Raw genomic sequence first — 23920 nt, 5'->3', positions numbered from 1 at the left:
TAATATAAAGTTTGGTTTTCGTGATTGATAATTTGGTTTATTTAAAAAAATTAGTATATGAAATTACATTTATTCAACCCGTGTATTACACGGGGTTCTAACCTATTACATAAAATATAAGAAGAATATTAAATTGTGAGTTTAATATAAGTGTATTGTTACGGTACTTATATTTAAAAATCTATACATATAATAAAAGAAACCATTTTCTAGACACTTGTCATTATATTAGGCTATGTCTTATAGATAATTATTATTTAGTTTAATCTCTTATAGATAATCATTATTTAGTTTAATCTATTCTAATTAATTATAAATAACTCTCTTGTCATTATATTAGGCTATGTCTTATAGATAATTATTATTTAGTTTAATCTCTTATAGATAATCATTATTTAGTTTAATCTATTCTAATTAATTATAGATAACTCTCCTACTAAATATTATTTACTTTAATCATCAAAACCAAACTTTGTGATAATATATTGTTTATTTTTATTTTCATTATTAAAAAAATTATTATATTGATTTTATTACATAATTTTTAAACAACTTGTATATCTATACTATATAATAAAAGAAACCAATTTTGGGAAACATGTCATTCATTGGAGCCATCTATTTTTTAGTTTTCTCATTTTTATCTTCTACTTAATTATAGATAAATAATATTAATTAAAAGATATTATAAAATTAAATTTAAACAATTCGTATAGGAGATAATATAATCTTTTGAAACATCCAGGCTCAGTATAACCTCGAAGCTCTCATCCGTGAAGCACAACACGCTTGCTTTAACGAGCGTACGTTGAAGAAAGAACGAATCTATCACGATGGAACTCAGCTCGTGAGCAAAGCCAACGGGATATTCTACTATCTGGACCGAATCTGGGTTCCGAGGAGGACAGATTTGCGAAAGATCATCATGAACGAAGCCCACAAATCCCGATATTCCATTCATCCCGGTGCGGACAAAATGTACCAGGACCTTCGCTACAAGTACTGGTGGCCTGGGATGAAAAGGGATATTGCTCTATATGTTGGTAGCTGTTTAACTTGTGCAAGAGTCAAGGCTGAACACCAAAGACCTTCAGGCTTACTCGAACAACCGCCGATACCCGTATGGAAGTGGGAAAGCATAGCTATGGATTTCATAACTAAGCTTCCGACCACGCCATCAGGTCACAACAGTATTTGGGTTATAGTCGACCGTCTAACCAAATCAGCCCACTTTTTGCCAATACGAGAAGACTATAAGGTGGCCAAACTAGCCCAAATCTACACCGACGAGATCATTAAGAATCATGGTACGCCTCGAGACATCATTTCTGATCGCGATGCTCGGTTTACATCGAGATTGTGGGAAACTTTTCAAGCAGCTCTTGGTACGACGCTGAATTTGAGTACCGCATTCCACCCGCAAACCGACGGGCAGACTGAAAGAACGATTCGTACTATTGAAGACATGCTCCGTGCGTGTGTTATCGATTTTGGTGGTAGCTGGAGCAAACACCTACCGTTAGTCGAATTTTCGTACAATAACAGCTATCACTCCAGCATCGAAATGGCACCTTTCGAAGCCTTGTATGGTAGGAGATGTCGCTCGCCTATTGTATGGCACGAGGTCGGTCATTCACAATTGACTGGGCCCGAGATTCTGCAAGAAACGACTGACAAGATCCACCAGATAAGGGAAAATTTGGTAAAAGCCCGGGACAGACAAAAGATGTACGCCGATAAACGACGCAGGCCCCGCGAATTTGCAGTTGGCGACTACGTGCTCCTAAAGGTATCGCCTTGGAAGGGAGTAGTCCGATTCGGCAAAAGAGGGAAACTTGCGCCTCGATTTGTTGGACCTTTTAAGATTCTGGAAAGGATCGGTAAGGTTGCCTACAAACTCGAATTACCGGAGGAACTCAGCAATGTCCACCCGACTTTCCATATTTCAAACCTTCGAAAATGCGTAGCCGACCACGACGCAATAATACCACTCGACGATCTTCAGGTCAACGAGACGCTACACTTCGTGGAAAAGCCTGTCGAAATCATGGACCGACAGACCAAGCAACTCAGACGCTCTCGCATTCCTATTGTAAAAGTACGATGGGAAGGCAAAAGAGGCGCGGAGTTCACTTGGGAACTCGAAAGTGACATGAAGGCCAAGTACCCGCAGTTGTTCAGATAGATCTGAAGCATCAAATTGGTAAAATCACACGGCGATGTACGGTTCTCGGCCTAATTGCGGGACGAAATTCCCTAAAGGAGGGGAGACTGTAACACCCCGTGTTTTCCAAAAGTCAAAGTCAAAGTCAAGTGTTGACTGTTATTGGAATTAAAGATTAATAAAGATTAATTTCATTTTAGTTTCATTTTGATTTTTCATATTATTTGGAGTAAGTGTTGTATAATCAAACTAATCGACCGATAATCGAACTGTGAATCAACGATCGACTGTGAATGATAGGAAGTAACAATGCAATAAAGCTAGTCAATCAATAATCAAGCTAATCAAATCAATCATCGAACTCAAGTGTGGATAATTTTAATGCTTTTATACGTGTGTGTGTGCCTTATGTGTTACTTGTGCATGTTTACTTTTATGTTAAAGTGTGTGGTGAATCAATCAAATCAATCAAGACTCAAAGGTGAATCAAACTCAATCGAAATCGAACCCAAATCGTGGTGTAAGGATGCTTGTATGTTAGATATAGTAGTTAGGACTAAAAGTAATTTGATTAGGAATTCTATCATTCTCAAATCATCGTTCATCGAACTCGAAATATCAAAAATCGTCGCGAAACACTCAAAGCTAGGCAAGCCGTTCGAACAGGGCAACCTGATCGAACAGGCTAGCCGATCGAACAGGGCAACCTGATCGAACAGGCTAGCCGATCGAACAGGCAGTTCGATCGGACAGCTGCTCGATCAGGGATGCTGTTCGATCAGCTGACCCTTTCCTCTTTTGGAAGCCTATAAATAGGGCTGTCTTTGTCAACCTTTCCACTTTTGGAAAAGCTCTGACCGACCAGCCTCTTCTCCTCACTAAATCTCAGATTTCTCTCAAACCGGTAAGTATTTCACTCTAATCCTTGTACGTTTTTGTTCATTAATCGATTCTCCATCTTTCTATCTTTCAAAATCTGAATTTCATCCGTGAAATCACCAAGATCTAGGTGTTCTTGAGTGATGTCATCATGGTGTTCTTGGTGTTCATCAAGAACTTCATGTTCTTGACTTCATTCAACCATGAATAAGCTAGATCTAACCGATTTCCACATAAATAACCTAAAATCTTCCAAAGATCTTAACATTTCACGGTGGAAAAGGATTGGAAGATGGGTTTTCATCTATCTTTCAACTCTTTTACACTCAAAAAGGTGAAAACGAGACTTGAACCGATTTACAAATCAATCTAAACAAACACATGGTTCAAGATTCGGGTTCAACCGAGAGATATACCGATTCCGGGTTAAACGTTAAACTTGGGTTCCAAACCGTCTCTGACCGAGTTTGGGTGATTCCTGCTCGAGTCAGTAGACTAAGTAGGGACTTCAGCTTTGTGGTTCAACTCGTAGTCAAAATATCTCTAAAACATCAACAATTAACGGGAATAACCAAGTGTTAAGTGATAGGTTAACCGAATCGAGAAGCTAGCCGAACGGCTAGGCTGTTCGATCGAACAGCCCAACCGAACGACTATGCCAGCCGATCGACTAGGCTAACCGATCGACTAGCACTTAGACCCACCAACTCACAAAGTGTAGTATTGACGAGATACTGTTCGATCGATCAAGCCACTCGATTGTAATCATTACTGCTCGGATCATGAAATACTATACTTCAAAACACTTAGACTTTTTGAAACATTGGAATGTCACCCGATCGAGCATGCCAGCCGATCGAGTGACATATTTGAAAACAACGAAGTGCTAGCCGATCGGTTGGGCTAACCGATCGAACAGCTGTTCGATCGGCCAACTTGAAAGGTAGTACAATCCATCATACACAAACACATCCTTCACATCAAAGGAAGAAACAATCCACTTGAAGGAACCAGCCGATCGAGCCAGCCAGCCGATCGAATGGATGTTCGAACGAACTTTCAAACCAATCGAACAGCCCACTCGATCGAACTGCTGTCCGATCGAATGGCCTACTCGATCCAAGTACATTGTTTACTTTTCCGCGTTACTCATCGTTGTGTTATCGAACTATTCAGGCTAACCTATTCTCAGTGCTCCCTTCAATCCACGATCAACCACTGTGAGTATACTCGATCCCTTTTTGTTTTCAGCACTTTTGGGTGTTACATACGTAATCTATCAAATTCACAAACAACACAAACTATTTGAACGCTAACCTACTTGCATGTATTACTTGTCTAAATGATTGCTGTTTATTATGTTTACACGTGGAGTGCTATCTACCTGCTTTAGCAACATAGTACTATAGTTTGGACTCAGCACCCGTTCACACGGGGGTTGCTAAGGACAATTACTTGCATGGATTACGGTGGTAATCATGTATCGCGAACTGTCTCGGACAGTCAACCCGAAGTCATTGGTATCGATGGTCCCATGTTGATAATTTACATGCATCGTTTGCCCTTGTGTACGTGCTTGGTTATGCGTAAACTATTCGAACTCTATATGCTATATCAAACTTGTGTACTCACCTTTACATTATATGTATTGACTTTTATTTTAACGTATGTGACAGGTGTTTAAGCTACTAGCGTGCTAGGGAAGCGAGGCAATAATAAGCTTCTAGGAGCCTGTGACCTTAGGACAGTGTCCACGTACCTGCTCCAGGGCCATAATTATCTGTAGATCTTGCACTGGCACTTGTAGTCAGTAAGATTTACGGATAGCCGTCTAGGAGTCTTAAAACAATATTTACTTTTGGTCTGTAATAATTAAGATTTGAGTTGTCGGAACAGTTCCCATATTGTTTAGTTGATTTCTATGATAACTTGTTATTATTTGGGACACGGTATGGGACGTGTTATATAACTGAATTGTATGATAGTTGTTGTGGAGACTTCTGAACAATCTGTTTCGCTCAGTGCCGCGCCCCGATGATTCCGCCATCGGTTGGGGTGTGACAGATTGGTATCAGAGCCATAACTATAGGGAATTAGGTTAGACACGATCTAGTCCGGATCGCTGTCTTAGAGACCTAGACTATAGTTAGGAACCAAGAGACCAAGTTTATGTGCTTATTTTATGTTGTTTCCTTCTATTCTATCATTACATCCGAACTCCGAGCCAAATTTCGTAATTTGGACGGGATTAGGAGTGAAATCCGCAAACTCCTGCCTAAATTACAAATTTTTGCCAATTACTTTGTGCTAATTTCTATCAACAAAACGGGGGAAAGTTATACCAAATTCGGGGCTGAAACCCATAAATTGATGAAAACTTCCTCTAAATTTTCTTAAAACAAGGAAGAGATTGCTAAGCTAGGGGTGAAACCCTAACCTTGGCAGTTATTCCGATTTTATTTCATCTCGCCAAGGCAATTGACGGACTCCCACGACCTGAACTCACGAGTATGGCCTAGAATGCGCATGCATAATGCCCAAGAATCGAGGCAGAAACATGTCCCCTAGAGTCGAAAGTGACGACAAGTCAACTGTGAATAGTTAAATTGCCATGGTTAGTCAAAGTCTAGTAGCCGCAGACAATCCATTTTCCGATTTTGAGTGTTGTTTTGTTGATTTTATATGAATTACCTGTTTACGTGTTTTAAGATTTGTTGGTTACTCCATTTGTTATCAATCTGCGTGACCTTTGTTGCTATCCTATCTCGATTCGAATCCCTGTTGATGTGATCTAAACGAAACCAATATGCTATGCTACGCTACGCCATACTATGCTACTCGATGTGTTGTATGTGACCGCTATATTCAAAACTTAGAGGCGGCTAGGAAACTAAGTGTGCTACTGCGTACTGTTAGGAGGAATTACGTGACATGAATTACCTCTGTGATAAAATTTCGTACGTGTTTAGGAAATTAAGTGCTCTATTTGCTTAATTGCTTATGTGCCCAAATTGCTTCTGTGCTTATGTGCCCTAATTGCTTCTGTGCTTATGTGCCTCTATGATTACGTGCTTATGTGATTATATGTGTTACGTGACGAGAGATGCGACGTGATTCTAAGCTTTAGAGATCTAAGAACGTGTGAGACTCGAATTCGTTGTGTTGAGCCTGTGACGATGTCTATTGCAGACCATGTCGTCATCTGGACAACCTAGATCACACTCGCGTCTTACCCGCCAGGAGAAAAGAGATCGACGTCTGGCTGCTATCATCTCTAAGACCGTGGCAAAAGCCGTCAGTGATGTGTTCGAGAACGCAAGCAAATCATCTGAGGAATCCCGAACCCTCACGCCCAAAGACTCCAACAAAGCTACTTTTAGCTTCAAACAATTCAAGGCATGTGGGCCAAAAGAGTTTACCGGTGAAGATGGCCCTACGGCTCTGTTTCATTGGTTTGACTCGGTAGAAGTCACCCTTCGTCAAAGCGGATGCCCAGATCACCTCCGTACTCTCAATGCTACCGGTGTCTTCCAGTCGCGAGCTTTGGACTGGTGGACCGCAGAAAGAAACAAGCGCGGGAACGACGCTGCATACGAGCTGACGTGGAAAGAATTGAAAGCAATCATGCTGGACGAGTTCTGTCCTCCCCACGAACGCCAAAAGTTGGAGGATGAGTTCTGGAGTATCAAGCAAAAGGAGGGAGACAATGCTGGTCTCACCGCCCGTTTCAAACAACTAAGCATTATCTGTCCAGACCAGGTCAAGACTCCCGAAATGACCATCAAGAAATACATCCGTGCTCTTCCGGATTGTATTGCAGATTATGTGTTCGCCGCCAAACCTGCATCAATCGAGGAAACCTACCTACTCGCTGCTGAGATTAACGACAAGCGAGTTAAGGCTGGTGTCTGGGATAAGCCATCCAAGTCGTTGCATCAAGTTACTACCGCATCAACCGACAACCCTATTGCTCAAGCCTCCAAGTCCTCGAGAAGAAGAAAGAAGAACAAGGGTTGTGCCGCCGCAACCAATGCTGCTCCTCTTCAGTCAGTACCGCCACAACAGCAACAACCACAGCGCACTGCGCCAGTGATCAATGCGCCGCCGGCGAAGCGTGCGTACACCGGCCCCCACCCACTCTGTGCTACATGTTCTTATCATCACCCGGTGGGTGTGGCCTGCCGTTTCTGTGCCCACTGCAATGTTTACGGGCATTTCACTGCGAGTTGCCGCTATGGTCCCCGTCAAACGCAAGCTCAAGCCGCTGTTAACCAAGCCCTGCTACCTGCTCCTCAAGCTCCTCAAGCTGCACAGGCCCCGGCAAACAATGTTCGGACCTGCTTTGCATGTGGTGACCCTAACCACTTCGCAAACCGGTGCCCGAACAGGGTGGTGAAACAAGAAGCGCAACAACCCCAGCAACAACAACAACAGCCTCAACAACAAGCCGCTCACGCCAGAACTTTCAACATCAATGCACGCCAGGCTCAAGCTGATAACAACGTGGTCAATGGTACGTTCCTTGTGAATGGTATATATGCATCATGTTTGTTTGATACTGGAGCCGATAACTGCTTTGTGTCATTTGAATTTGAGAAGCTTCTTAGACGTAAGCGCTCTTATCTTTCGACACCCTTCGAAGTAGAAGTCGCTACCGGAAGAACCATTGCTGTCAATTCTGTGCTCCGTGATTGTACTCTCGAGCTCAACAATCATATATTTCCGATTAATCTCATTCCAATGCAGCTCGGAAGTTTCGATGTCATAGTAGGCATGGACTTTCTTCGTGAAAACCATGCTGAAGTTGTGTGTGCCGATAAGATGATTCGTTTTGTGCTAGCTAGTGGTGATATTCTATGCGTTTATGGTGAAACTACTGCAAAAGATCTCAAGCTCATGTCCTGTCTCCAAGCTCGCAAATATCTCCGCAAGGAGTATCGAGCCTTCTTGGCCAACATTGTTGTAGCTGAGACGGACAAGAAAAAGAAAGTTGAAGTCAAGGATGTTCCTGTTGTCCGAGAATTTCCTCAGGTGTTCCCTGATGATCTTCCTGGATTACCTCCTAGTCGTGATATCGACTTTCGAATCGACCTTATTCCAGGAGCCAACCCAGTGGCCAAAGCTCCGTATCGACTCGCTCCATCTGAGATGCGAGAACTCTCAAACCAACTCCAAGAGTTACTTGAAAAAGGCTTCATTCGCCCGAGCACTTCTCCATGGGGCGCACCAGTCCTTTTCGTCAAAAAGAAGGACGGGTCGTTCCGAATGTGCATCGATTACCGGGAATTGAACAAGCTGACCATCAAGAACCGATACCCTTTACCAAGAATCGATGATCTGTTTGACCAACTACAAGGTGCTCAGTGTTTCTCCAAGATTGATCTACGTTCAGGCTACCATCAGTTGCGGATTCAAGAGGAAGACATACCCAAAACCGCTTTTCGAACCCGATACGGCCACTACGAGTTTGTTGTCATGCCTTTTGGGTTGACCAACGCACCCGCGGTCTTTATGGATCTGATGAATCGCGTGTGTAAACCGTTCTTAGACCGTTTTGTCATTGTATTTATCGACGATGTCCTGATCTATTCCAGATCGAGGGCCGAACATGCGCAGCATTTGCGATTGGTTCTCGAGTTGCTTCAGGGAAACCAACTCTACGCCAAATTCTCCAAATGTGAGTTCTGGTTGGAGGAGGTTCAATTTCTGGGTCACATTGTGAATAGTCGGGGTATACACGTTGATCCTGCAAAGATTGAGGCAGTCAAGGGATGGGTTACGCCAAAGAATCCGTCAGAAGTTCGCTCTTTTCTCGGATTAGCTGGTTACTACCGGCGATTCATCGAAGGATTCTCAAAGATTGCTGTACCGCTTACCTCCCTTACTCATAAAGACAAGCCTTTTGTGTGGGGAACCGCGCAGGAGACTGCTTTCCAAACCCTCAAACACATGCTGTGCCATGCACCAGTTCTTACACTGCCGGACGGAAGCGATGACTTCGTTGTCTATTGTGATGCTTCAAACCTTGGACTTGGCTGTGTTCTCATGCAACGAGACAAGGTTATAGCTTACGCATCTCGACAGCTCAAAATTCACGAGAAGAACTATACAACCCATGATCTCGAGCTAGGCGCAGTTGTCTTTGCCTTAAAGATTTGGCGACACTACCTGTATGGTACAAAGTGTACGATCTTCACTGATCACAAGAGCCTACAACATATCTTTAACCAGAGAGAACTCAATATGCGTCAACGCCGATGGGTAGAACTTCTCAACGATTACGACTGTGAGATCCGTTATCACCCAGGCAAGGCGAACGTAGTTGCAGACGCCCTCAGCAGAAAGAATTACGTGATAGGTGTTCGAAACATCCAGGCTCAGTATAACCTCGAAGCTCTCATCCGTGAAGCACAACACGCTTGCTTTAACGAGCGTACGTTGAAGAAAGAACGAATCTATCACGATGGAACTCAGCTCGTGAGCAAAGCCAACGGGATATTCTACTATCTGGACCGAATCTGGGTTCCGAGGAGGACAGATTTGCGAAAGATCATCATGAACGAAGCCCACAAATCCCGATATTCCATTCATCCCGGTGCGGACAAAATGTACCAGGACCTTCGCTACAAGTACTGGTGGCCTGGGATGAAAAGGGATATTGCTCTATATGTTGGTAGCTGTTTAACTTGTGCAAGAGTCAAGGCTGAACACCAAAGACCTTCAGGCTTACTCGAACAACCGCCGATACCCGTATGGAAGTGGGAAAGCATAGCTATGGATTTCATAACTAAGCTTCCGACCACGCCATCAGGTCACGACAGTATTTGGGTTATAGTCGACCGTCTAACCAAATCAGCCCACTTTTTGCCAATACGAGAAGACTATAAGGTGGCCAAACTAGCCCAAATCTACACCGACGAGATCATTAAGAATCATGGTACGCCTCGAGACATCATTTCTGATCGCGATGCTCGGTTTACATCGAGATTGTGGGAAACTTTTCAAGCAGCTCTTGGTACGACGCTGAATTTGAGTACCGCATTCCACCCGCAAACCGACGGGCAGACTGAAAGAACGATTCGTACTATTGAAGACATGCTCCGTGCGTGTGTTATCGATTTTGGTGGTAGCTGGAGCAAACACCTACCGTTAGTCGAATTTTCGTACAATAACAGCTATCACTCCAGCATCGAAATGGCACCTTTCGAAGCCTTGTATGGTAGGAGATGTCGCTCGCCTATTGTATGGCACGAGGTCGGTCATTCACAATTGACTGGGCCCGAGATTCTGCAAGAAACGACTGACAAGATCCACCAGATAAGGGAAAATTTGGTAAAAGCCCGGGACAGACAAAAGATGTACGCCGATAAACGACGCAGGCCCCGCGAATTTGCAGTTGGCGACTACGTGCTCCTAAAGGTATCGCCTTGGAAGGGAGTAGTCCGATTCGGCAAAAGAGGGAAACTTGCGCCTCGATTTGTTGGACCTTTTAAGATTCTGGAAAGGATCGGTAAGGTTGCCTACAAACTCGAATTACCGGAGGAACTCAGCAATGTCCACCCGACTTTCCATATTTCAAACCTTCGAAAATGCGTAGCCGACCACGACGCAATAATACCACTCGACGATCTTCAGGTCAACGAGACGCTACACTTCGTGGAAAAGCCTGTCGAAATCATGGACCGACAGACCAAGCAACTCAGACGCTCTCGCATTCCTATTGTAAAAGTACGATGGGAAGGCAAAAGAGGCGCGGAGTTCACTTGGGAACTCGAAAGTGACATGAAGGCCAAGTACCCGCAGTTGTTCAGATAGATCTGAAGCATCAAATTGGTAAAATCACACGGCGATGTACGGTTCTCGGCCTAATTGCGGGACGAAATTCCCTAAAGGAGGGGAGACTGTAACACCCCGTGTTTTCCAAAAGTCAAAGTCAAAGTCAAGTGTTGACTGTTATTGGAATTAAAGATTAATAAAGATTAATTTCATTTTAGTTTCATTTTGATTTTTCATATTATTTGGAGTAAGTGTTGTATAATCAAACTAATCGACCGATAATCGAACTGTGAATCAACGATCGACTGTGAATGATAGGAAGTAACAATGCAATAAAGCTAGTCAATCAATAATCAAGCTAATCAAATCAATCATCGAACTCAAGTGTGGATAATTTTAATGCTTTTATACGTGTGTGTGCCTTATGTGTTACTTGTGCATGTTTACTTTTATGTTAAAGTGTGTGGTGAATCAATCAAATCAATCAAGACTCAAAGGTGAATCAAACTCAATCGAAATCGAACCCAAATCGTGGTGTAAGGATGCTTGTATGTTAGATATAGTAGTTAGGACTAAAAGTAATTTGATTAGGAATTCTATCATTCTCAAATCATCGTTCATCGAACTCGAAATATCAAAAATCGTCGCGAAACACTCAAAGCTAGGCAAGCCGTTCGAACAGGGCAACCTGATCGAACAGGCTAGCCGATCGAACAGGGCAACCTGATCGAACAGGCTAGCCGATCGAACAGGCAGTTCGATCGGACAGCTGCTCGATCAGGGATGCTGTTCGATCAGCTGACCCTTTCCTCTTTTGGAAGCCTATAAATAGGGCTGTCTTTGTCAACCTTTCCACTTTTGGAAAAGCTCTGACCGACCAGCCTCTTCTCCTCACTAAATCTCAGATTTCTCTCAAACCGGTAAGTATTTCACTCTAATCCTTGTACGTTTTTGTTCATTAATCGATTCTCCATCTTTCTATCTTTCAAAATCTGAATTTCATCCGTGAAATCACCAAGATCTAGGTGTTCTTGAGTGATGTCATCATGGTGTTCTTGGTGTTCATCAAGAACTTCATGTTCTTGACTTCATTCAACCATGAATAAGCTAGATCTAACCGATTTCCACATAAATAACCTAAAATCTTCCAAAGATCTTAACATTTCACGGTGGAAAAGGATTGGAAGATGGGTTTTCATCTATCTTTCAACTCTTTTACACTCAAAAAGGTGAAAACGAGACTTGAACCGATTTACAAATCAATCTAAACAAACACATGGTTCAAGATTCGGGTTCAACCGAGAGATATACCGATTCCGGGTTAAACGTTAAACTTGGGTTCCAAACCGTCTCTGACCGAGTTTGGGTGATTCCTGCTCGAGTCAGTAGACTAAGTAGGGACTTCAGCTTTGTGGTTCAACTCGTAGTCAAAATATCTCTAAAACATCAACAATTAACGGGAATAACCAAGTGTTAAGTGATAGGTTAACCGAATCGAGAAGCTAGCCGAACGGCTAGGCTGTTCGATCGAACAGCCCAACCGAACGACTATGCCAGCCGATCGACTAGGCTAACCGATCGACTAGCACTTAGACCCACCAACTCACAAAGTGTAGTATTGACGAGATACTGTTCGATCGATCAAGCCACTCGATTGTAATCATTACTGCTCGGATCATGAAATACTATACTTCAAAACACTTAGACTTTTTGAAACATTGGAATGTCACCCGATCGAGCATGCCAGCCGATCGAGTGACATATTTGAAAACAACGAAGTGCTAGCCGATCGGTTGGGCTAACCGATCGAACAGCTGTTCGATCGGCCAACTTGAAAGGTAGTACAATCCATCATACACAAACACATCCTTCACATCAAAGGAAGAAACAATCCACTTGAAGGAACCAGCCGATCGAGCCAGCCAGCCGATCGAATGGATGTTCGAACGAACTTTCAAACCAATCGAACAGCCCACTCGATCGAACTGCTGTCCGATCGAATGGCCTACTCGATCCAAGTACATTGTTTACTTTTCCGCGTTACTCATCGTTGTGTTATCGAACTATTCAGGCTAACCTATTCTCAGTGCTCCCTTCAATCCACGATCAACCACTGTGAGTATACTCGATCCCTTTTTGTTTTCAGCACTTTTGGGTGTTACATACGTAATCTATCAAATTCACAAACAACACAAACTATTTGAACGCTAACCTACTTGCATGTATTACTTGTCTAAATGATTGCTGTTTATTATGTTTACACGTGGAGTGCTATCTACCTGCTTTAGCAACATAGTACTATAGTTTGGACTCAGCACCCGTTCACACGGGGGTTGCTAAGGACAATTACTTGCATGGATTACGGTGGTAATCATGTATCGCGAACTGTCTCGGACAGTCAACCCGAAGTCATTGGTATCGATGGTCCCATGTTGATAATTTACATGCATCGTTTGCCCTTGTGTACGTGCTTGGTTATGCGTAAACTATTCGAACTCTATATGCTATATCAAACTTGTGTACTCACCTTTACATTATATGTATTGACTTTTATTTTAACGTATGTGACAGGTGTTTAAGCTACTAGCGTGCTAGGGAAGCGAGGCAATAATAAGCTTCTAGGAGCCTGTGACCTTAGGACAGTGTCCACGTACCTGCTCCAGGGCCATAATTATCTGTAGATCTTGCACTGGCACTTGTAGTCAGTAAGATTTACGAATAGCCGTCTAGGAGTCTTAAAACAATATTTACTTTTGGTCTGTAATAATTAAGATTTGAGTTGTCGGAACAGTTCCCATATTGTTTAGTTGATTTCTATGATAACTTGTTATTATTTGGGACACGGTATGGGACGTGTTATATAACTGAATTGTATGATAGTTGTTGTGGAGACTTCTGAACAATCTGTTTCGCTCAGTGCCGCGCCCCGATGATTCCGCCATCGGTTGGGGTGTGACATCAACCCATATAATACATGAGGTTCTTAAAAATGTAACTTTTTCATTATTAATATATAAAATAAAATTTACTCAACCCGTACAATACACAGAGTTCTTAAAGATATAACTTTTTGTTATTTAATATATAAAATTACATTTATTCAACCCATGTAATAAATGAGATTTTTAAAGATATATTTTTTTAGGGATATTGGATTTTAATAATTCTAAGTTTCACCTGTTGGCCGATAATAATCCCAATTTTAAAAATTCCCTCTAATAATCTCAACTTGTAAAAGTTTGGCCGCCATTGATCCTTTTCTAACATAGGTGCACTTAAATCAATTAAGGAATCTCTAGGTGTAATTGAATCTATTGAGGATACCAAATTCTTATATGGTTCAAAAGAATCAATAGCGGCCAAACTTTTACAAGTTGGGATTATTGGAGAGAATTTTTAAAGTTGAGATTATTATCGGCTAACATGTGAAACTTAGGATTATTAAAATCGAATAACCCATTTTTTTTATTTGGTATGTAAAATTACATTTATTCAACCTGTGTAATAAACGAGGTTTCAAAAATATATATTTTTTTATTATTTGATACATAAAGTTACATTTATTCAACCCGTGTATTACACGGGGTTCTAACCTAGTATACTTTTCTAAAAAGAAAAATAAAGGAAGAGATTACAACTTCAATATCTCTAGTAGAGTTGGAAACTCATGTCTTGGGTTCGAACCCTTTGTAAAAAAATAAAAATTAGTTAAAACCGGTTCAACCCACCAAACCTGTGGAGGGTCCGATTCTTGGTCTAACCGGCCGATCAGGGCCGGACCTAGAGACTTTCAAATCTAGGCAATGACCAAAGGGATCAAAAAATAGGGTCTCAATCCTCTTAAAAATCTTATATAGCATATTGTATTAGGCCCAAATGAACGAAACAAAAACAATATTTATTGAAAGGCCCAATTGAAGAACTGATTTAAAAAACGAGAGAGTCCCAATTCTAACTCCAAGCAATACCCAATTTATATTTAATTAATTCATATTTAATTTAGGCTGACATCGTTATTCTCGCTAACTTAACGTCACACATGCTCATCCCGCTCAATAAAGTCACAGATTGGGGAGAAATTAGAGGCGAAATTAATGGTGCGGCAAGGATAACGCAGGTTGGTTAACGACTATTTTTTTTATAGTAATCTCTATATATTCTGATTCGCTCAATCATTGTTTGCCCTATATCCCTAGTTTATATTTCGAAACAAAATTGAGGTTTTCTTTATACCAAATTACCAATTCAAAGGGGCCCCGCCTTCGTAGTTTGCTTAAAACCTCCAAAAACGTTAGATCAGCCCTGCGGCCGATCCAATCTTCAAATGAGTGGTCATCACACTTAAAGAAAGTAAGCAACACTACTTTTTTTAACAACATTGCTAAACAACATATTTGTATCACAAGTAACTAAAACAATTTATTCAACAAATAATCGAATCACACCTTGTGAATTTTGCAGAAAACAACCAAAAAATTCTATAGATTACAAAAAAAAAAAAAAAAAAAAAAAAAACAGAAATGTTCACATTACTAATTATTTCTCTTAATCTCACCTTACTACATATCATACATACATGCTATAAGCCTATAACCTACTAATAAAAAGGTTACATGCAAATCAAAAAAGTTGCTTTTAACCTCATCTAAACAAAAATTTCAATCTTCACTTAGGGAGTATGACCACACTATCCACACACAGACCACCTTTAGTGTGTGTACAATCGATTTGTGTCATCGAAAACTTGATTTTCATCGGTACCTTTGAATCCTCAACAACAAAATCACCAGCCCGATAAAGATTCCATTTTCCAGGATCCGTCGACAAATAGCATTGACTTATCGCCTTTTGACCATCTGAAGTCGAGAGCTGGAACTTCACAGGCTTTATATCCCAGCCATGGACATGGTCTGAGTTGCAGACTCGCCGCCCAAACCGCCTGCCCGACCGCCCGAGCTGCAGGCGGAAGTAGAGGGTGTAGGTCCCACACGGAAAAGGAAACTCCACCTCACCGTCGACTTCAAACCACCAAATTTGCTGAAGATAAGCCACCGAACAGAATCTAGATAACAATAATGAAAAATCCAATTCGTTTGTCATTTATCGTAATCATTTCTTGTAATTTTAGGCCACAATATATATTTTTTTTCAAGGTATGCATGAACCACAAATATAAAAATATCTAAACATAATATATTCAATTAAAAATATCGAAAAAGATGCAAAATTTCACCTAGATTCCTCGGTAGAGATCCAGCTCCAGTATCTACGATCATCGATACCGGTTATTGCTAACCCATTGGACGATATTAGCACACAAGCTTTTCCTGTGCCTTTATCCAACCACACGTTCTGCAAAAGAATCCAAGATAATACCATTCAACAAAAAAATTTAATACACACAAACACATCAAACTAAAGACAATGTGATACGGAACGGAGCTGATCCAAGACTTGGCAGACTCCTAACTAGACGGAAAAGGCCCAAACATAAAAAAAAGATACAACGCCGACCCAAAAGTTAGCGGACCTCCTAGACCAGCTAGAAAGAGGTAAATAAGGCTTAAGGGGTCCTACTATTTACACCCAACTTTTTACTATTTGCACAAAGTGATGTGACATTAACAAATTTACACTTGTGTTTTTCTTTTATAACTTCCGATACATAATGTTTTGTTACAAAACGAATATGGTTTTGCGATGTGCTTATTTTTATCAATGTTTTGATATAAATTTTATAAAAAAGGAGCCGTATCAAATATAACGTTTTATAATTTTATATTACGTTTTTTAATAAAATTTGTATCAAAACGTAGATAAAAATAAGCATATCGCAAAACCATATTCAGTTTTTAATAAAATATTAAATATCAAAAGTTATAAAAGATAAACACATATATGAATTTGTTAATGTCATATCACTTGGTGACTTGGTGGTGCAAATAGTAAAATGCTGGGTGTAAATAGAATCATCCGACACAAAAAGACCCAAACATAAAACAATTGCATAACTTCGGCTACAAGTAGAATTACGAGGTCCATAAGCAATCAATGGAAAGCTCTCAACGAGTCGGATCACGTGACACCACCATAGCCGTCAGACCTGAATTCCATCAATTAGGCTACTGTGCATCACTTTATGTGCCAAAATTTACTTTTTTATCCCTAATTAAAGCAAAACAAGTCTAATAATTCTTCTAATTTCACATATAACCACATATTGTGAACCAAAAACTATTACTCATCATAACCCCAAATCATAACAAACACAATAGAACACATACAAATTAAAAAAAAAAAAATAATAATAAATAAATAAATAAAAATAAAAATAAAAAAACCATATTAACAAACCTTGGTGCCCCCATCAATAAAAGTGGGTGTAGACAACTTTGCATAAACATCCTTTTTACAAAGATTGTAACAAAACTTGTCATCATCAAACACCCTTGAAACAAACATCTCATAGTTATTAGGCAGTTTAGATTCCCACACAAAATCAGCCAATGACGCATGATGAAAAGCATGATTAAGAGATGCGAGTGTACAAATCTCCTGTGGGGTTAAGTGCAGGAGAATATAACCCACCACACTCTCCGGCAGATCACCGAGGCCTGGCTCCGGCGAAACCGGCGGAGCAGTGGTGGTGCTGTTGCAGATTAGGAGGAAAGATGAGAGCCCAGATCCCATAGAGGGATGGATACCCAGATGGGAAAATGGAAAAAGTTTGGATCTTTGGTTGGAAATTGGTTGAAATTGGGGGAAATTGAGATGGAGGGAGAAAGAATCGGTGATGATGAATAAAGGGAGTGACTTTGTTTGTTTAATTAGTTTTTCATGTGTTGAAAGATGCTTTTTTAGCTTTTATATAGAAAAAGCTACAAGTTTTGTCTAAAGCTATTTGATAACTTTTCAGGTAGGCGTGTATAAAAATATCCGTATTCAAAAATTCGATCCGAACTATCTGATATCTGAATTTGAAATATTCGAAAATTCGGATATCTGTATTTTCGGATTCGGATAGTAATTTTGAAATTTTTCAGATATCCGGAAGTTAATTTTTATTTTTTATCGGATATCTGAATATCCGAAAATATCCAGAAAAAATATCCGAAACTATCCAAAATATCCGAAAAATATCCAAAACTATCCGAAAAATATCCGAAAATTTATATTCAGATATCCAAAACTAGGGGTGAGCAAATTAACCACCAAAACCGATAACCGAACCATAACCGACATAACCGAACCACTAATAACCGATAACCAATATAACCAATGGTTATGGTTATGAAACTTTGTATAACCGCTTAATCGGGTATGGTTATGGTTATGAAGGTTTGGTTAACCGAATATAACCGAAACCGAACCGAAGTTGTGATGTTAACTTTATATAATAGATTTGTGTTTTACAAAACCATATAGAGAGTTTTTACTAAGATAGAAGTATGTTAATAGCAAAATGATCTTGATGTAGATGTCGTTTATTTTGATAAAGAACAAAGGTGTTATGGCCATAATTGTTTTTGTTTGAGAATTACCTTATTAAAAAAAAAACTCTAAATCAGTAGTTTAACCAAAAAGTTTAGTCTTTGTTATCTTATAAATTAGGCTCAAGCTAAGTTCAAATCGTGCACAACCCTATCTATTTCAAACCTTGCTTGGTTACTTAACCGAAATTAACCAAAACGAACCATAACCGACTTCATAACCGATTAACCATAACCGAAGTTTGGTTATGGTTATGGTTACCAAAACTTCATAACCGAACTAGCGGTTATGGTTATGGTTAATAGTAAAAACCGACCCAAACCGACCTATGCACACCCCTATCCAAAACTATCCAGAATATCCGGTTCGGAGTTTTAAAAAATAATAAAAAATAAAAATTAAATAACTAATGGATATTCGGATATCCGATTCACTATCCGATCGGATATCCAAAAATTCGGATACGGATTCGGATAGTGAAATCAGGTATCCGAAAATTTCGGATATCCGGTTTTGAACACTCCTACTTTCAGGTGTAGTCCCTTACAGAAATTTTAATTTATTTTGTTTTTATTTGAAACTCTCTCTTCATGTGAGTGTGTTTTAGGTTGATTTGATTAGTGTTAAAATGGAAATGCAGATAAATACATGATATCGGGAGAAGAAACGAGGTCCTCATATGGTGGTGTTTATTGACATGGAAAAAACATACGAGACGATAATGTACTACGTAGACTGATTTGAGATAATTTGGAAGATAGAGGAATATATAGACTTAATTAGGGATATGTATGTTAGCTTTGATATCAGAGTGTGTTCAAGATCGGATATTGTTTTTTAATATAAAATAAAAATAAGAAGAAAAGAAACAAAAAAAAATTGTATTCTTTCCCTCTATTATTCTAATTTGGCAAAGCTGTTATATTTGTTCTCTTTTGGCCACTTTCGGCAACCCGATGATATTATGAACTTAGAAAAAGCCAAAAGAATGTACTCCAAGCATGTAAATCACTCCCAGAGTTTAGATATTTTTATATGAAATAGTACTTATATAATCATTTTCTTATATTATCGCAGCTCATGTAATCATTAACATAAGATATTTGTAAAATTTTCAGATTTAACACATTTTTTTGAAATATTGATAAAGAAAACTGTATAATACGATTTGAAGCGTTACAATGTTATATCATAAATCGAGCAATTGAACAATTTTATTTTGAAAGTGAAATCGTTATAACTTTGTGGGTGTGACTTGTGAGATTGTGAAGAAAAATCCAAGATCAGGCACATAACGCCAAATTTCTTTTGGTCCCTATCGTATGTTTTGAAATTCAGGTGTTTAAAGGTTTTGTGTTATACGAGTTGTGAGAGCTCAGAAAACTCGGCCTTACGAAAGTTTTTTTTTCAATTTTTTTTTACCAAAAATCCTAAAAAAATCAACTTTTCCAAAAAAAATATAAAAATAAAATAAAACTAGTTTTTTTTTCCATTTATGACAGCCGTAAATGTTGTAAAAAAGTGATGTCATGCACTAGAGTTTCAATCATATATATATATGCATATCAAGTAGACTAAAGAGTCGAAACTTATCTATAGTCCATAGGCCCTTTGGTTACGACAATACAACATTGGGCATATTGGTTGGATGCCAAGATCACACTATGTTTGATTTTCTTTTGTAACACCCCAAAAATACGTTATACATTTATGCCACTTTAAGTGTCTAATTTGTAAATTAGATAAAAATTTAATTAACCAAGTTAAGAAAATGAGATGTTAATTTAACAAGAATGAAAGTTAATGTGAGAAATATCAACACTTGTAACTATAGGGGCTGAACTTGTTAAATGTGATATAAGTTTCACTAAATTAGAGAAATCACAAAAAATAAACACACTGATGTGTGTTGTAGTCGACCAGGAGCAAGACCAAAGGGGGAAAACCCTAACTTTCACAAAATCTCAAGATTAGGAAGATAATAAGAGCCCAAAATAATGCATGAACTCGAATTTTCAACCATCTAAGCTTGTTCATCAAAAGGTAATTCGAAAATTCTGTTTTTTAATGAGTAGTGGAAAGTGGGTTTTAACCCAAACATGAAATTAGGTGGAAACTTTGTGCAATTGTAAGTTAGGAATCCATAATAGATTGAGAATTTCATTTGATTTCGATTATTTGAATGGGTTAGGGTTTAAACCCACTTGTTGTAAGATTTAGATGAACATGATGATGTCTATAGTATGCCTATAATTGTGAATAAATGCATGGTCTTGTATGTGATAAAGAAATTAGATAAATTATCATAAGATGAAGGAAAGATAGGAATTAAACCAATTCTTGTTAAACTAGAAAGTTAATCAAGTAAAATCCATGCTATGAATACTTGTACATTATGCTTGTAAATACAATGCCCACCAAGTGTTTGATAAAATGCTTAAGAGATGGTTATATATGTAGTATGAGAAGAAAATGATGGAATGACTTGATTTAACTAAGTAAACGAATGTTGTAATGTAGGCGTGAAGGAAGAAAGCTCGAACACTAGTAAAGCGGGAGGTGTACAAGATCGAGGTATGTTCCGTTGCATACAAATCTTTGTTAAATTCTCTTTTTACTTAACTTGATATAGAACTATCTTGTATGACAATCGTGGTAAATAGTAAGTAAATAACAAATCCTTTGTGGGTTTGGGTATGCTAACGAAAGTTACGTTAAGCTATACATTTTGACCGATTTAAATTAAATCGTGTCAAGTAGAGATGAATGCCATCCGTTTGAACGGGTAGCTTCGAATGCCATAATGAATGTTGAAAGCTTAATCCGTTATACGGATAGAATGAAGAGTAATGTTGAAAGCAAATAACCCAATTAAATGGGTCGAACGTGTATGCTTAACTCTCAATGAGAGTGTTTATGCCAAACCCAATTAAACGGGTCGAAAGTGTATGCTTAACTCTCAATGAGAGTGTTTATGCCAAACCCAATTAAACGGGTCGAAAGTGTATGCTTAACTCTCAATGAGAGTGTTTATGCTAAACCCAGTTACTTGGGTAGTCGAACGCGTAAAAAGAATGAAAGTTCTTGTATGGATGGAGTTAAAATGAAGGAGTTATGATTTAATAAATGTGATAACTAACCCTTAACATTTGGTTGTTAATGTAGGTAAAACTCCACTTTAGGCGATTTGGAGATATGGAGCGAGCACGTGTCCACGCTTTATCATACCAAGCGCTTCCGCTAGTTATATGCACACTTTTTGGGTCCATGTCTTGTTATTTTGTTTAATCTTGTTAGAAGTCATACACCTAAAAACTTGTTGTCTTGTTGTGGAAAGTTTAAAGTTAAAATGGGTTGTAGATTGTCGTTAGTTTAATATGTTCAAAACAGGGGGCATGTTCGTTTTACGAACGGGTCATGCCCAATTTTTGTAAAAATTTCGTTATGCATCAAATTTGGTATTTTGATGTCTTTAAATTCTTTTTGTAAGTAATATGATTTTATTATGAAAAAGCGGACCTTACATCTTTTGAGCTATATTTACACTTCACTGAAAAAGTTCTGATTATGAATCTTTTATTTGAAACTCTAGTTCTTTTTTTAATTTTTTTTTTGACGTGTTCATCATGCTTAAAAAATATTTGAGTTGTTTTTTCAAAACGATTACACACTACACATGTCAAAGCTGATATAACACAAGATATCGTTAATGCAAAATTACATATAATATAGACTATAGTTAGAATGATCATAACTTAACGTGTATCATCAGGTTGAAAATATGAAAGCTTTACTAGAAACTGAGGCGAGACTTTGATTTTGTAATAATGTGATGTGTCATATCACTGTGACAGTATGGCTATGAGTTTGTAATTCTGACCGGTTTATATATGAATGGGTAGATTTGGGTTATGGATTTTTTTTAAGGGAAATCAAAAGATTTAGCTAAAAGAAAAGTGTGTCAAATTGGAGGTTTAGTGCTTATAGCCTCCTAAAGCATGTTATTTCAAAAAATTTGATCATAGTAATAAGTTTTTATTTATGATTATGTTTGAGGCATTAGCTACTATTATATTAGACACATAAATGTATGCAGTTCAACCCGCGTAGACCCGTATGAAAAACATGAACCCGTTTGACACTTTACAGTATATATGGTCACACTCGTCTTGGTCAAGTACAGACGTCTTATTCATGTGAAACCGTATGATCACCTACTAAGTTTGGCTTATTATATTACAACCACACATACATTATTTTTACTATTATGCTAAACATAGCGGCTAGCTGCAGGTTTCGATCAGATTGGCATAAGTAGTGCGTAACAGCCTTATTATAATTATGTGGCCCACGTTATGGATCTACGTCGAGATAGAAAATGGCACTGTAAGTTGGAGTATTGCTTCCTGTATCTATACTCACTTTTGTAGCATAACCTTCCATACTTGTTCGATTTTCAGTACCAGAAGCCTTTAACTTTTTACGGATCGCACACCAGCTACAATCATCATAATATCCAGGATCCTTCATCTCACAGTAAGCCTGCAACATTCATATACAAATAATTTTTCAGTTTGTTGTTATACATTTATAACACATAATACCATACAGGGTTATAACTTTTTTATATATACTTACAGTGTTGTTTCCTCCACTGGCAGTTTTCCACGGGTTGTTCCAAGCAACCATCGTATCACAGCAGTCCTGAATATTATACACAACAGCGGCAACTGATCCTTGACATTGTGGGCCACGGGTGCCAACATGCTCAAAGATTGCCCACTGCCCGTTCTGGATGTTTACCGGGTACTCCCCAACTACATGTCCTTGCCAATCGTGTGCAGTCACATAGGTTATAGGGTCCTGTGGCGTTGTAAACTCTGCCAAATGTGGTGCTAACAGTGGCGACATTGGCCCCTCCTGCAGCGGCTTTCTGAGACTGGGTTGAAACTTGCAACACCTGGTCGAGCTTGCCATCTGCGTTTTGGTAGTTCTTGGCGGCTTGGGCCCTTTGGGTACGAGTTCCTTGAGTTATTGGCTTGCCAAACACACGAACTGCGGTTGTTGCCATTGTTTAGATTGAAAGGGTAATAGAGAGTAAGTGATTGTTTGGTTGTCTTGGATATCTATGTCATGCGCGAGCCCCTATATATAAGGGTCCCTGCGGGTAAATCTTTTTCCGTAACTGCATGATTTGAAGGTGTATATATTCCTTATTTTGCTTAATTTTAAAGCCATGTATATATTGTGAATGCATGTCACAATCTTTGTCATTGTCATCATCGACAAGCTTAATAGTCATTATACTCTAGTGTTCCTTTTTATGTTTTTGTATGTTTAAATGTTACAATTCAAATTAGTGATAGTATGTGTCTGTTATAAGAAATGGTATTTTCTTTAACTTGCAATTAACAAAAACTTTATGAACTTAATCTATATAGTAGTGTCACAATCCGAATATATGTGTGTCCTTAACTCGAAAGCTTGTCCAGAAATACAAAAGTTGAATAATTTATCCATGTACGAGGAACATTCCCATTTATCCATGCCAGATGTCCAAGCAATAGGATCTTTGTCAAGTAATCTGATTCTAAACAGATAGACAACTTT

At 39.0% G+C, this 23920-nt stretch overlaps 1 protein-coding gene and 1 long non-coding RNA gene across 7 annotated transcripts; one reads left to right on the top strand and one right to left on the bottom strand.

Moving 5' to 3' along the window:
• Window positions 1-15322: 15322 nt before the first annotated feature.
• Window positions 15323-17670, bottom strand: LOC110930416 (F-box protein PP2-A13). The gene is made up of 3 exons (XM_022173713.2): window positions 17174-17670; window positions 16053-16171; window positions 15323-15881 (listed from the first exon to the last, which is right to left on the bottom strand). The coding sequence occupies exons 1-3, from the start codon at window positions 17507-17509 to the stop codon at window positions 15485-15487; spliced, it is 852 nt and encodes a 283-aa protein (XP_022029405.1). The 5' UTR covers window positions 17510-17670; the 3' UTR covers window positions 15323-15484.
• A 2536-nt stretch (window positions 17671-20206) lies between these two features.
• Window positions 20207-23633, top strand: LOC110930418. Of its 6 annotated transcripts, XR_004888802.1 has the most exons (6): window positions 20207-20353; window positions 20831-20884; window positions 21476-22514; window positions 22604-22696; window positions 22771-22846; window positions 22972-23633. It is a non-coding gene; the product is annotated as an uncharacterized LOC110930418 (long non-coding RNA). The 6 variants fall into 6 exon arrangements; XR_004888800.1 differs by having other exon boundaries at window positions 22604-22846; window positions 22972-23106; XR_004888799.1 differs by having other exon boundaries at window positions 21476-22696; window positions 22972-23106.
• Window positions 23634-23920: the final 287 nt, after the last annotated feature.

Source organism: Helianthus annuus, chromosome 3, assembly GCF_002127325.2.
Source record: "Helianthus annuus cultivar XRQ/B chromosome 3, HanXRQr2.0-SUNRISE, whole genome shotgun sequence".
Taxonomy (NCBI): Eukaryota; Viridiplantae; Streptophyta; class Magnoliopsida; order Asterales; family Asteraceae; genus Helianthus; species Helianthus annuus.
Note: the sequence above shows the minus strand (reverse complement) of the source record. Positions and strands in the feature narration are given on the sequence as shown.

Excerpts from the sequence above, each read along its gene's own strand:
- LOC110930416 (XM_022173713.2), bottom strand. The coding sequence starts at position 17,509 with ATGGGATCTGGGCTCTCATCTTTCCTCCTAATCTGCAACAGCACCACC. Across the intron at positions 16,172-17,173 it reads TTATTGATGGGGGCACCAAG|AACGTGTGGTTGGATAAAGG; the intron begins GTTTGTTAATAT and ends ATTCTTTTGCAG. Across the intron at positions 15,882-16,052 it reads ATCTCTACCGAGGAATCTAG|ATTCTGTTCGGTGGCTTATC; the intron begins GTGAAATTTTGC and ends ATTGTTATCTAG.